The sequence below is a fragment of the Melampsora larici-populina genome (genome assembly GCF_000204055.1).
Source record: "Melampsora larici-populina 98AG31 unplaced genomic scaffold MELLAscaffold_49, whole genome shotgun sequence".
NCBI lineage: Eukaryota > Fungi > Basidiomycota > Pucciniomycetes > Pucciniales > Melampsoraceae > Melampsora > Melampsora laricis-populina.
Genome location: NW_006768813.1, coordinates 1939 through 15778, shown reverse-complemented (window position 1 = coordinate 15778; position 13840 = coordinate 1939). Strand labels below are relative to the sequence as shown.

At 44.5% G+C, this 13840-nt stretch overlaps 3 protein-coding genes across 3 annotated transcripts; all 3 read left to right on the top strand.

Annotated features, from left to right (window-relative positions):
• Positions 1 to 2249: 2249 nt before the first annotated feature.
• On the top strand, positions 2250 to 4885 carry MELLADRAFT_78995 (family 31 glycosyltransferase; the record flags this gene model as incomplete). Its single annotated transcript, XM_007415291.1, has 3 exons — positions 2250 to 3430; positions 3502 to 3737; positions 3834 to 4885. The coding sequence occupies 3 exons, from the start codon at positions 2337 to 2339 to the stop codon at positions 4490 to 4492; spliced, it is 1989 nt and encodes a 662-aa protein (XP_007415353.1).
• A 901-nt stretch (positions 4886 to 5786) lies between these two features.
• MELLADRAFT_92096 (uncharacterized protein) lies at positions 5787 to 9691 on the top strand (the record flags this gene model as incomplete). The annotated part of the gene is made up of 15 exons (XM_007415292.1): positions 5787 to 5880; positions 5966 to 6290; positions 6357 to 6439; positions 6742 to 6859; positions 6916 to 7040; positions 7084 to 7206; positions 7278 to 7546; positions 7766 to 7815; positions 7946 to 8576; positions 8637 to 8714; positions 8772 to 8912; positions 8984 to 9028; positions 9088 to 9159; positions 9227 to 9433; positions 9506 to 9691. 15 exons carry the CDS (start codon positions 5787 to 5789, stop codon positions 9689 to 9691), a joined length of 2547 nt encoding a protein of 848 aa, XP_007415354.1.
• A 2274-nt stretch (positions 9692 to 11965) lies between these two features.
• Positions 11966 to 13274, top strand: MELLADRAFT_92095 (uncharacterized protein; the record flags this gene model as incomplete). Its single annotated transcript, XM_007415293.1, has 3 exons — positions 11966 to 12512; positions 12583 to 12821; positions 12897 to 13274. 3 exons carry the CDS (start codon positions 11966 to 11968, stop codon positions 13272 to 13274), a joined length of 1164 nt encoding a protein of 387 aa, XP_007415355.1.
• Between the last annotated feature and the right edge of the window lie 566 nt (positions 13275 to 13840).

The window sequence follows — 13840 nt, the reverse complement described above, 5'->3', positions numbered from 1 at the left end:
CAGGTGACCCTATGCCAAATTTTTCCTCCATCCTTTCTTACCTGTCTTGTGATTGGTATTTTGTCTTTAAATTTAATTTGAAGGTGTTGATCAAAGAATGGTGCTCAGGTTTGAAATCAGAAGACCATGTTTGAAATCAAGAATCTGATTAAATCAGATTACACTCACAGGGGCAAACTGGATGCTCACATTGGGCTGAGCATTGAAACTTTTTTGATTTTTTTCAAATGTTTGTTCAATTTTACTTCCAAATTATTTCCCTTTTCTTCCTGTTTTCTTCCTGCTTGTCTCACATGATAAACAGGACTGAGCAGATGAAGTAGGCCTTCCTCAGGCTTCACTCCTTAACAAAGAAGCCTGATTCACTTCATCTCAGCCACCCAGCTGATCCTCAGGAGCATGCCTTGGAGCCTGCTGATCCAGGGTTTTGGACAAGGTGCTGAGATGTCCTGAGTATGCAGTGACTCATGAACTGTTTCTGAGTACTCATCTGAGAGACTGAGCTCAAAGAATGCTCATCCAAAGATGGAAATGAGCATTCTCGAGATACTATGCGGGTAGTTCAGACATAGAGAGTGAGACTGATGAAGAAAGTTTGTAAGGAAACAGTGCTACGTTGAGGTAGTGGAGGAAGAGGAAGGCCTGGAAAGTTAATGGATATATGTAAAGGTAAACAGCCTGGAGGAAATTCTTGCAAACTTCGTGGAAAAGTTCTAGAACAACTTTGTTCCTCACCTTCCCTAAGGCTATATCAACGGACGTTTCTATCTCAGCTGGTGATCCATCCTAACACGCACAAATTCCAACAAAATGCAATGCTGAGCCTTTCGCACTTCAGTAAGTCATACTTAGTGCGAGTGCCGTCTGCTTCGGATCCTCAGACTTGTGCATAAAAGTCTTGAACGATCTGTGTTGACACACATCAAAGCAATCTGGCGCAAGAGGGAGCGCAGCGTACCACACAGCTGAATTGCGCAAGGATTTGCTCGCTCAGAAGTTTTGAGATTCACGATACATCCATCTGACGTCGAGATTCATGGATGATTGATTAAAACATATCAAGTCCCTCGCTCGCGAGCTGGCATGCAACACTGGGATCGTGTATACCCCTCGATCCCGCGTTGCGGACAAGTGGCAAACGTTGGAAGTTCATCGGTTTGCGGATAAATAAGATGATGTCAAAGGTAGAAGCTCATGAACCTAGCGCGTCTTGCAATAAGGGTCGAACTCACCGCGTAGGGTTCTGTCAAAGTGATTGACTGACACGGCCATACCATCAAGGGACCGGTTGTATATATGCATAGCTCGCAGCGTGTTATCTTGAGATCCCGGTAGCGCTCAGCTAGTGTCTATCCATGGTGGAAACAGGTCGAAACAGTATCTCAACGGCCCGAAGAGAGGAAACTCGGTTGGGTCCAGATACGCTCCAGAAACAAGTCTCATGAAGGACTTGTTAGCTCACGTTTTATCCGATCAAGCGCCTTTGAGACACCTCGTCGACCTTCGTGAAGCTTTGGGATTAACTCAAGCCAGTCACCTCGAGCAATTAGTTTGAGGCCGTCTTGACCGGTGATGAAATTTGTTTAGGACTGACTGGGTTCAGGATGACTAGGAGCTCTAGTTCCATTGATTTACGTGTCTCCCTCTGATCTTCTTTGACCCTTCATCCAACTCAGTCGGGTTTGCCCTTCCGTCTTCATTTCCTGCGACATCCAGTTCAAGCTACTCGGCTGAACTTAGACCCAAGCAAGGCTTTATAGTCAGCGTTAGTCTTGCCATAATCACTCCTTCTATATTTCACTCTCCTTACTTCCTTTCCCTCATCAGCACCTTTCGTCATTGTGCAATTCCCTCCCTACCTTTATATATTGTCAATCTTAGTCCAATCTATCAATCTTGACAGGCGTACCTTTTCCCTTTGTTACCCAAGACTCATCGATTTTGGTTCTCAGCGGAAAGCTTTCAAAGTGAGTTCATTTGAACTAGTCCAATCTGTGATCTTGGTACTCCCTATCCACATTGCCGCATCGATAACTAAATACGTCTGCGGTACCAGTTTTACCACCCTCGTCAAACCAAATCTATCGCAGTTTCTGCTCATCGTCATCGATTCGTCATTGTCTCATCACACTCCTTATATTTTTCATTTACTCGAGGATTCCCACGCCAATACGTTCATTTAAATTCATTCCTTTCCTCTGGATCATTATCCGTGCTAATAAATCAAGCGGGATCAAGAAAGGCAACCTCCTTCTTGCTGGCATATTAAAACCCTTACATCTACGTCCTTTGTTTGATTCGGCTTCTTCAGCGGCCTCTGCCTAAAGATTGAAAATATGTTTTCTAGAACTTTTCCAATCGCCATCCTGACCGCTATCTCAATTGTCGTACTTTTTCATCTCAATCGCCCAAACTCTACTCCTCTGGAAACCCTCAAGACCCTGGATCCCCGGGTCTTGATCCGCTCAGGAGCCGACGCCTTACAAGATTGGGGAAGCTGTTTGCCTCAAAACCTGATTTCTACTCTGGGTGGTGCTCATTTACGGTTCCAGAAGCCGCTGCCAGCTCGACCGCCCAAGCCAATCGATGATCAAGACTTTTGCCCTCCCGCCGGTCCTGGACGACGCGCTACTGCCATCCTTATTCCTATTGGACAGGGACTAGAACCTTGGGACGTCGACGACACGCGAAGTCGTACTGTCTTTCTTGGCCCAAAGGATTCCGCAATTCAAACAGATCAAAGTCCATTAGGGTTCTTGCCCTTTATGAGTCAAAGCGAGCAGGAGCGCCGTGATCGCCGTCCAGCAAGATTCAACACCAACATGACCGCCAAAGCACTTTGCCCGGTTTACTACGTTCCTGCCAGCGCTCTCGTCAGTCGGATCCCAGCCGTGCGCAGTCCTCCCGGGAAAAAAACAAGACGATTCACAGAGGACCTCACGGCGCGGCTGCACAAGCTTCGCCAATCTGTACTTGGTAGTGGTGAAGACACCGGTTGCAAATCCGCATCTCAACACTCAAGTCAAGAGGTTGCCCTTTGGCAGCGACGCGGTTATTCCGAATTCATGTTTGGCTTCGCAACCACTCCTCAACGTGCGCTCGAATTCTTGCCCCGATGGAGTGAATGGTTACCTTCTTCTCTGCCAAGCAATGTTCAACTTGAGCGCGCATACCGCTGGCGTCCATCTTCGATTCCACCCCTCCGCCGTTCTACTGCATCTGCGCTTGTTTTAACACCGCCTCTTGCTGAGCTCGATCAGGCCTGGGAGGTTCAAAACGCCGCTCAAGGTGCTGGTATGGACTTGAAGATCAAGGAGCTTGCTGCTGAACGTTACGAGGTCCGCTACATGAACCTCGTACAAGAGATGTGGCGAGAGTCTGTTCAGCGTGAGGCTTTAGGCGCACCGATTACTCAATGGTTCACATTGGCGTAAGTTTTCAACTGGAAGTCATCTTTTCATCACCGCACATCCCACTAACTTCTAGTTTTCCGTTCTCAAGGGATGACGATACATATTTCCTCTCACTTGATTCCGTGGCACGCATGCTTTCCAAATACGACCCGTTCGAAATGCATGTCATTGGAAGTCTCAGCGAGTCAGAGGGGCAACAGAAACACTTCGGAAATATCGCTTTTGGTGGGGCAGGCATTTTTCTCTCCAGAGGCTTAGTGCAACAAATGAACGAGCCTGGCGCGTTCGACAGCTGCATCTCACTGTTTGCTAAGGAATTTGGTGGTAAGTTGTTTTCAATCTTGCTTTTTACTGCCTGGCTTGCGATCTTTTCAAGTCTCCCTCCATTGCCATCATTTCTAATCAACATTACATACACAGGTGATGGAATGATTACAAAATGCGCTGCAATGCTAATGCGACGCGACGTACAACAAGTTGTCAGCCGTGAACCGACCCTACATCAACTAGATATTCAAGATGAAGGACATGGTATCTTCCAGGCCGGATGGCGTTTCACTTCTCTCCATCACTGGCGATCCTGGTTCCAGCTCCAACCTCGTTCACATCCCCATACACTCAAAGACCCATCCCTCCTTGCCAGCTTGCTTGGAAACGCAGCTCGCGCTGTGGCGACTGACAATTGGACACGGCGATACGTTTGGGGAGTCAAACCGCAAGGCAAAGCCGAGACAGACGGAGTTGTGATTTCCCTCGGATACTCGATCACTGTCTCTGGTACTGCCCAAGTCAAGGTATCCGACTTGGACAAGGTCGAGATGACCTTCGCCGGCAACAAGCTTACCTCCGAAACTCGCCCAGCGTTACTGGAAACCAGGCAGCGTCGCACATACTACCTGTACGATCTCAAGACGTCCTCATCCGAACCGGAAAATTTGAACGTCCAGCCAGATGTGGCTATCATGTCGCACATTAACCAGGAAGGAGAAGTCATTGATTTGGTATGGGACGCTCGACCGCGATCAGAAAAGAGCTCTTTCGATGAAGCCTATAGTATCTTCCCGCCTGGAACAAATTGAAAAGAATCCACTTATCAACTCGCTCTTGAGTTGACCTAGCGATCACTTTCACACCCGGTAACGTTTCAAGCGAATCAGACACATGCCTTCGACGTGTACTTCATCTCCTTTACTTTCGCCAACAACCGCCACAGTCGGACATTTCAACATTAAAACAACCATCTTTGATCGAATTCAGTGCATTCTTTTCCCCTTCCTCTCCCTGGACCACCTTTTTAGGATTTGTCTCTTACAAGGCAAACTTTGTTATTAAAATCGCTACATTCTTTAGAATCTATATAATGTTTCTTATTTATCAGTTGTTCCTCTACTCTCTTTGTTCACCTTGAACTTGTTTGTCCTTGTTTTGAAATGTTGAGAATGAAATCAAAAGTATTTTTATTATATTATACGAACGAGACAAAACCGAGAGTCAGAGACTATCCTTCGCTAGCCTTTCCTCAGTGCTTTCATATGGCCATGAACACTTGTAAACCTGGCAGACCCATCTTCTTTGAACATTGTGACATGATTTATCAAAGCTTCACTCGAGTTGCCCCCCCCAAATGCAACTGCTGTTTAAGTGCCTTAGCAGGGATTCAATCAAAATCTAGATTTTCCACACGTGTTGAGCTTCTCTCACCAGCCCAAGAATGTTAAGTGGTGGACCTTATAACTTGAAAGAACAACATAATCCAAACTCTTTTGGTATCATATCCCTGAGTCTGCCACCTGTGTCCACCTGATGACTCGGACACTATCCGAAGAAGAAAGAAGCTGTATGTACGGAGAGTGTCCGAAACGCCCCTGTGTAGCCGAGTAGCCGGAGAGCTGCAGCTCTCGCAGTTTTTTTTTCTCTAAGTCCCATTTCATCATATACCCCCCTACCCACTTCACCAGCTCACCACCACGTACCACCGCTTCGACTAAATGCCTAGCCCACCACCTCACCAGCAACCTCACCACCCAAAGAAAACTCACCACCTCACCGGTAATCTCACCACCTAAACAGAAACCCACTACCTCACCAGCAACCTCACCACCTAAACAGAAACCCACCACCTCTCGACACACCTCACCACCTAAACAAAAACTCACCACCTAAACGAAAACTCACCACCTAAACAAAAACTCACCACCTCTTGACAAACATCACCAGCCCATCATTAACCTCACCAGCTGTAGTATAAGACAATACGTACCTTCCACATCACCACCCGATTTCGTATCTCCCTGCTCAACAACTCAAGCCCTTCCAGGCTCCACCATCACCCAAATCGACTCTTTGGCATTCAACACCCTTGATATACGTCAAATGCCGTCAGCTCAGAAGCGTTTGAAGAAGGCCACAGGCACCCAAACAAGACCTCGGCGATCTCGTCGTCAGCGTCGCGACCAGGAATCTCCAGGTGAGTTTTAACAGAACTGAATCTTCACCACCAAAACTTCAAAACGACTCACACTATCATCATACTTTTATGAACGTGTTCACAGACCATAGCACCGATAGAGAAGATGAAGATACTTCTGAAGACAGCAATGAAGGGGATGATACCGATGAAGACAACCAGCAAGACAAAGAAGACCTCACTGTCGCCAACGTCGTACTTCCCACTTTAGCAAACTATGCAACTTTAGGTGTTGATTGGACTGATGCTTATTTAGAAAAAGTACTTGCCAGCCGCAAGATTGGCTCAAACAACCGGCCTTCAGCCAAGATCCTCCTGGAAGCTCAAGCTCTACAGGACAACTTCCAACGTTCACTCAAGATGCTGAGTCTGGCTGGACAGATCAGCTATCCCACCTTGAAGGCAGCTCTGTAAGTCGTTTGTCAAGCCATCCACATGAATAACTCAAGACCTTATATTCATAATCATTTGTCTAGGTTCCTTGGACCTAGCCAACGCGCTACCACATTGTATGATACCTACCGAGCATACAGTAAGAAGAACACACAAGAAACAGCTAGTAAGGTTATCTACCTCAATTCCATATGCTACAAATCATGACTAACCCAATGATGTTACCAGTGCCAGCTCGCAACACCCGTCCCGGCTTCGCACCACAAAACAAAGTCATTGGGAATACATGGACCAATCTCAATATTTGACAAAAAGCAATATTCAATCCGCCGTTTTTCAAACGATTGGCCGAGGCCGTATTAGAGCCGGATAGTGTTCCTCGTTCAACAGAAGAGAGTTCACAAGAAGATCTCGATGAAGACCCCCTCAACCCCTCCAATATAACTTCCTATGTCCCTATATTCTGAGAGCTAGTCAATATGAATAAGGTAAAACGCCACTTCGAACGTCGATCTCTTGGCATGCCACAGAGTGCACAGAGTGAGAAAAAAAAGGTCGTCTTGAGGTTAGCGGTGTGGTCAAACAAGTAAGCTAATGACTGGTCATTTGCTGAAGATCTCCGTCACTAACCTTCATATGAAGCTTCATGCGCTGCACACTCAGTTTGACATCGAATTCCATCTGCTTGTCTCCTCTTTCAACCCACGGACAAAACTCGCCAAAGCTCTCTGGATGGACGAATACACGTCATGTGATCGATGGGCACAGTTGGTCCAATCTGAGCATCATCTACTCAAAAATTTTGCCAAGGAGGCCACTCAATGCCCGCGGGATGTTTTCACAAAAAAAAAGAGACAAAAATCAGACCTCCTGCTGCCAAGGAGCAAACCCGATTGCGCACTGAGCTAACCTCGCGTCTCAACCAGTTGGTTGGTCAGTAGAGTTTTCTTTAAGTTTTTTTCAAACAAAATGACTGACTGATGCATCTCCTCTTGATAATTCAGAAACCCAACTTCCTTACCCACCCCGACCAGGAGTTGATATTCACCCTAAAGGGCCAAGATGCGACTCGTTATTAGCAGCAAAGAAATTTCTTCAAGGAGTACGGCTCCAGGTTCATCGCACTCAAGACTGCCAAATCACCGATGCAGTGCTCGAGAAAGGCGCTGCACCAGGGAACATGAGTGTTCAACAGGTTCGACTATGGCTGAAAGAGATTGCCGATTTACGCTATACAGTCATCCTGGCAAGTCCACCCCAAGCCTCTGCCTCTGTGTGATAATCTCCCGATTTGTAATGAAGCCGCGCATTATAATTTTTTTTGTTTTACCGTGATATCTCAAAGCCACTGAAAACATACAATAAAATTTCTGTTACCTGTTATACAATCGAAAGACCGTTTCATTTTTGTCAAATCTTGTTTTCCTCCTTTTATACTGATACATAGTAGGTCATTCACTTAGTCATTTCAAATTGAAATCATACTATACAGCTGAAGAAGTATACAAACTGTTTGAAGATATGGGTCAAACACCGTGAGGAGTAAGCAAATTTGAGATTTCAGGCTTGAGTCAAGCGCTGGAAAGCCTCGGGGCAAGTAGAGCCACGACCCGAGGCTAAGCCCAAGTCGAGGCTGCATGGAAGTGCTTCAAGCAGCCTCGACTTGAGAAAGCCCCGACCCAAGCCTGATCAAGGGTCGGGTTGGGGATTTCCCACATTCACCAAGACCGAGTGATTCATCAACTTGTGTTCACCTTTCATCACCAGCTCACCATTCACGAGTTCATCACCAACCAGTCCACGGTCGACCGATCAATCAGTCACCCATCCAATCAACCTTATCTGGAACACATCGCCACACAACTACCCAGCACCATTTCATTTATATGGCGTGTCCCCTTTGGATAGTTATGCCTGTTCCACCAAAGATCAAGGTCAAGGTTGTCACAGATCCCAAAACAGACCGAAAGACGATGGACAATTACGTTAAGGAGTTTGTAATACGACACGGCTACAAAATCACGATCTCACACTCTACACATGACGCGACCTGCAAATTGTGTCATTATGACTGTCATCAAGGCGGAAATCCAGCCCGTCCCAAAATCAAGCAGATCGACAGCAACACTCCACCTTGCTCTACCGAATCAGAAAAACCACATGTCACCCGGTCCATCAAGATTCAGTGCCCTTTCCGTCTGACCGCCAAGCTTGATGAGACTACTAACACCTGGGTTCTTCACCATGTTCGAGTTGGTCACAATCATGGACCGGCGGACACAATAGCTAACCCAAAATCTGTAGTAAGTTATTTTCACCGACTTCTTCTCACATTTTGCCATCTCTTTTAATTTGGTCAACAGACACACCCTACTATAGTTCATCCGCCGGAAACCCACGATCATGGACCAGCGGACACAGAGGAAAACCAAAATTCTGTAGTGAGTGTTTTTTACCAACTTCTCACTTTGTTCCATTTGTTTTAATCTGGTCAACAGACACTCCCTACCATAGTTTATCCACCGGAGATCCACAGTTGCGCAACCCGCATTCAACAACTATCACCAAGAAGGCAGATTATTGTATTGGAGGAGGTCAACAAAATTATAGATCAGCGCAGTGCCATGCACTCGATTACAGTGAGATTTTCAAGCCAATTTTTGTTTGTGAACTTTTGAATTTTTGGCTGACAAACAACTATGAATTGTAGAGTCCTCTCATGGTCAAGGATGCTTCTCTTGATGAAGAAGAACTTGTAAGCATCAACCCAGCCTTCAGATGAATTGCATGTGCTGAATTTGACTTGTTTTATAGGACCTAGCGCTCAAATTTTTGAATGCTTTGGATGAAAGCGGTAGCGAGGGTGTAATTGAGTGTAACAATCCTGTAAGAATACATCTTTACCAACAGTAAGCCCCAAACCTCCTGTCTCACCGACTTTCCAACTATACAGACCTCTCCAGATAATGGACTCCTGGTCAATGATCAAGCTCAACTGGACAAAGAAAACCGGGCTCAACGTGAAGCAGATGAGGAAAAAACCAACAAAAACACCTTGGTCCAAGCAAAGATGGATGCGAATGAAAAAGCTGGTGAGCTCTCAGTGGATCAAGCAGAAAGAAATATGGAGAAAGTCGAAAACAGAATCGAGCCTTCCAAGGTGGTCTTTCTAGCTATATATATACATAAATGACTTGAAATTAATGGATTTTCTCTTTGGATAAATATACAGACCAAGCGTACAGTATCAAGGACTGCGAGCAAAGGACGAGCTACTCAGAATAAGAAACTGGCTAAGTCTAAGGATTCGCATCCTCAAGCTGAAGAGATGACCGTGTCTCGGACCACTCGTTCAAGAGCCCAAAGAAGTCCACGTGCAGCTCGATCTAGTGGTCGCATCAAACACAAGACTGCATGATTTGTTACTGTAACTGTTATTGTTTTTTTGTCTTGGTTCTTTGTTCCTTTGCTTTTTTTGTGTTGTGTGATTAGTAGATGTATCTATCAGCAAGCGAATAGTTGTGATTCAACTTTGGATAATCAATTCAATCTCTACAACTGGATAGTTACTCTGGGTAGTTGTTCAACTTGGAATGCGAAAAATTTGTTAAGCTTGTCACTTGAAAGTGGGAAAGTGGACTCCCGAAAAACACATAGCAATCTTCATCCTTCACAGGTGATAGTACGAGTTATAAGTGATCAACTGTGCGCATCTCATTTTGACTTTCCTCGTTGAGTTTGATAATTTAATCGTGAAAGACTGAAAGAACTCCCCCAATTTTTAAAGGGCCTCTTGTCTAGCTCTCCGTAGAACAAGGTAGCTGGAAAAGTTTACCAAAGAAGGGTGATATGAGCACAAGCATTTATAATTTGTAGGTTTTCATGCAAAATAAATCAGCTATCACCACTGCCCTGACCATTAGAGGAAAATCATTCAATTTTATGGCTGATTGAGGTGAATATGATTATATCAATGAGCAAAAACAAATACATCTTTACCCCCGAAATATGCACAACTAAAAAAAAAATTCAACAAAGACGGCGAGGATTATATGTTGTTGATTGCAAGTCACACTTCCAATTATTAACCAGAACTGACAAGTGAGAGAACTGCACTTTGGCGGACTCAAGTCAGCCAACTGTAAAGACTGTAATGTTGTCGTCTTTTCAACATTACTACTGACTAACTATAATAGGCCAAATATTCCAACAACTATGTTATTAACAGTTGTTTTTCTAATGATTGAGGTGAATATGATTATATCAATGAGCAAAAACAAATACATCTTTACCCCCGAAATATGCACAACTAAAAAAACAATCTCAACAAAGCCGGCTAGGATTATATGTTGTTGATTGCAAGTCACCCTTCAAATTATTAACCAAAACTGACAAGTGAGAGAAATCAAAACAATTCGTTCATTACAAGTTTTTCAACTTTCTGGAAAATTCAAACACTTGATTATAAGTAGTAGATTGAATGAAATGCCCATTCAAAGGCGGGTTGCGCATCAAAGTTATATAACTGAGTCTGAGAGTCGTGTCACATATATCATTGGAATGTCTGATGTTAATCGGATGAAGATATAACAACATCATAATGATTTAAATACCCAACCAAACAGCCATCATTTCAAGTAGTTTGAAAGTACAACATGGGTAAAGGTAAGGGCTTTTAACAATATTGTATATAACTTGGCATGCTGAGATAATCTTATTATTGAACAATCAAATCATATATGGTCAAGTTATACATTTTACTGTCCAGTAGGAAGATGAACAATAGTTATGGCTTGCATCATCTTACTGGTCAATGATAAGATGAAAAACCAGACAGTTAGTTTCATCTATCAAACAGCAAATCTATTTTGATTGAGGAGTTGAAAGTCAGCAAACCTGACCAAGAATACTTTGTGGTGTGTGTGCATGCTTGCGCAAGAAATGCCCAAGACCATTACTTAGACTTGAGCACCCGTTTGGCCAAATACCAAATGCTTTGTATCATGGTTTATACCATGATCAGAAAAAACTACTGACTTATCCCATGAACAGAAAAATCAATTGATCACAATTGATTAATAGGTAAACAAGGTACAGATTGTCTGAGACATTGTGTTTGTGAACACAGGCTATACAAAACAAAGACCATTGTTGATCACAAAAAAGGATCAGGACCCTTGAAAAGGTTAAGGACATTTGTCCACAAGTTTTCATCTTCACCTTTACCTCAAAGTTAAGCGGTAGTACCAGTTAAATGGCTTGATCACAAAACCGGATCAGGACCCTTGAAAAGGTTAAGGACATTTGTCCGCAAGTTTTCATCCTCACCTGTACCTCAAAGTTAAGCGGTAGTACCAGTTAAATGGCTTGATTCAGGATAAGAAAATCACCGAGTTATATCATTCATTCAGGTAAGATATCAGGTATCAGATGAGGAACACAGTTTCCTATGTAATCAATTGGACCCGACAGAATGGGAGAGGCGAAGATCTTTTCAGAAACAGCCTCTGTATTGATGTATCCTAATTGGGAAGAATGACAGGGGACATAGCTTGCTTTAGGCTGAGATCAGACAGGAATGGCAAATTTTTTATGAAATATTGTGGAGGCTGATCAATCAAAACAGTGAATCCAAACAGTTAGTGGACAAAACGGTCTTTCAATACTTTCACATATCCTTTGATCTTCGATCATGGCCGGAAAACGAAAAGCCCCCTCTTTCAAGGGTGTTGGCAAACTTCCTAAAAACGCAACTGACCTTCAAAAGCTTGTACACGACCGCAGAAAGACAGAACTAAAGGAAACTAAGCGTCGACTCCAAAGCTTGCTTGGACAATCATCTTTGTCCGACGGAACTTTTGCTCCTCGCAACAAAAATACCGGAGACAATGACTTAACACTGGATGATACTCACGATGATAACTTCGGCCCACCGACGCAAGAGGACTCAGGCGGCTGGATGGACATAGACGAGCCGATCCATGGCGACGACATGGTAGTCAAAGAGGAAGATCCCCTAGTCACGTTGCTCAACAGTTCGTATGCTCAGGCTCGAAGGCTGGAACAAGAAAAACGCTGGATACGACAGTACCAGCTGAACCTCCCAATATTTTTGGCCTGCCGAGATCGTACCGCGAACTGGTGCAATCCAAGTGAAGCTCTGCGTGATGCTAAGCCTCCATGTGAATGCCGAGGGAAGGACCGTAGTATACGATTAGTGGACTTGCTTGATGTTTCATGTGAGTTAATCAATGTCATTGCCTTCAGCTCTCAACTTCAAGTAGATGTTGACTGTCGTAATGAGAACAGCCCGAACCCAGCGAGCCATCAATTTTTGTGCCTGTCAAAGTGACCAAGGTAGATTAATCCAAATGGGTTATATGGGAGCTTCGCCTGTACACCCTAGGACAGCATTCAGTTTGGGTTTGCTTCGCATACATCATATCCTCTGGAAGTACTGCTGTGTCCGGACTGAGCCGTTTGCCCTGGCTCTAGATGAGTGGCTAGACGGGTTTTGCCCAGTGATTACCTCCAAAAGAACCAATCAGGTGAGTGGACCAATTCATCTGAGGTATGGATATTTATGATCTATCATCTAACTGCTGTACACTTTCTTGACCAAGGCTCGGGAGTGGAGAAAACCCCTGAGTGCAGCAGCAGATGCATATCGAAGGCTGATAACGGCTGTTCGAAAACGGGAGCTTATTCTACTGAAACTCAATGAGTTAGACAAACTCGCGGCCAACTGTCCACGGTGCTTTGGACCACCTGCTCCTGATGCCAAAACAGAAGCATTCGAGCCCGACTTCATATGCTGCTGCGATGGCAATTTTCAGCATAGAAGGCATCTTGCTGCGAGTGTACCTATCCCTGGACTCAATCCCGAAACGCCGGAACTCTTCATCAAACCAGAAAAGGTCGAATCGATGGCTGAACTCATACAGAAGACTGGTCCTAAATCAAAAAAAGACCATGAATATGTGGTACATCCCCAGGCCTGATATCCAGAAATCAATTCCACGTTCCAGAATCCTAATTTTTTCTGATCTCTTTTATCCCTGGTAGGATCCTTGTACAGCGCAACACACCGCAGCTGATGATGTGCGGGACAAAAATCATTGGAGCGGAAATGATGATACGGGCTTGCTCGGCATGGCGTGTCGCCACGATCATGTTTTAAAATTTGCAAACATAAAACAAAGTGGTGAAAAGTACCCCGATGGTCTTTTTGCAAAGTGCATTCAAAGGTAAACTGATCAATTTTGCTTTCTGTAGGAGTTGTTTTGCTCTTGCGTTGGTGGAATGGTTGTTGGAGGTGACTGATAACCGAGGATTGGGTGCGAATAAAGTTGGTTTGCTCTACGATATAGGGTGTAATATTGAAAAGGAAATCCTCAAGGTATGTCTGCTCAGACCTTGGTCGTACTTTTGTGCTCGTGTTGTCTCTTATTGTTTATTTGCATAACCAAGCGCAAACAATTTGCTAAAGCAAGAGGTGAAGGCCGGCTCAAATTTGGTACTAGCGTCTTTCACGCATATGTACACGAGTGGCTGTGTCAATTAGCTT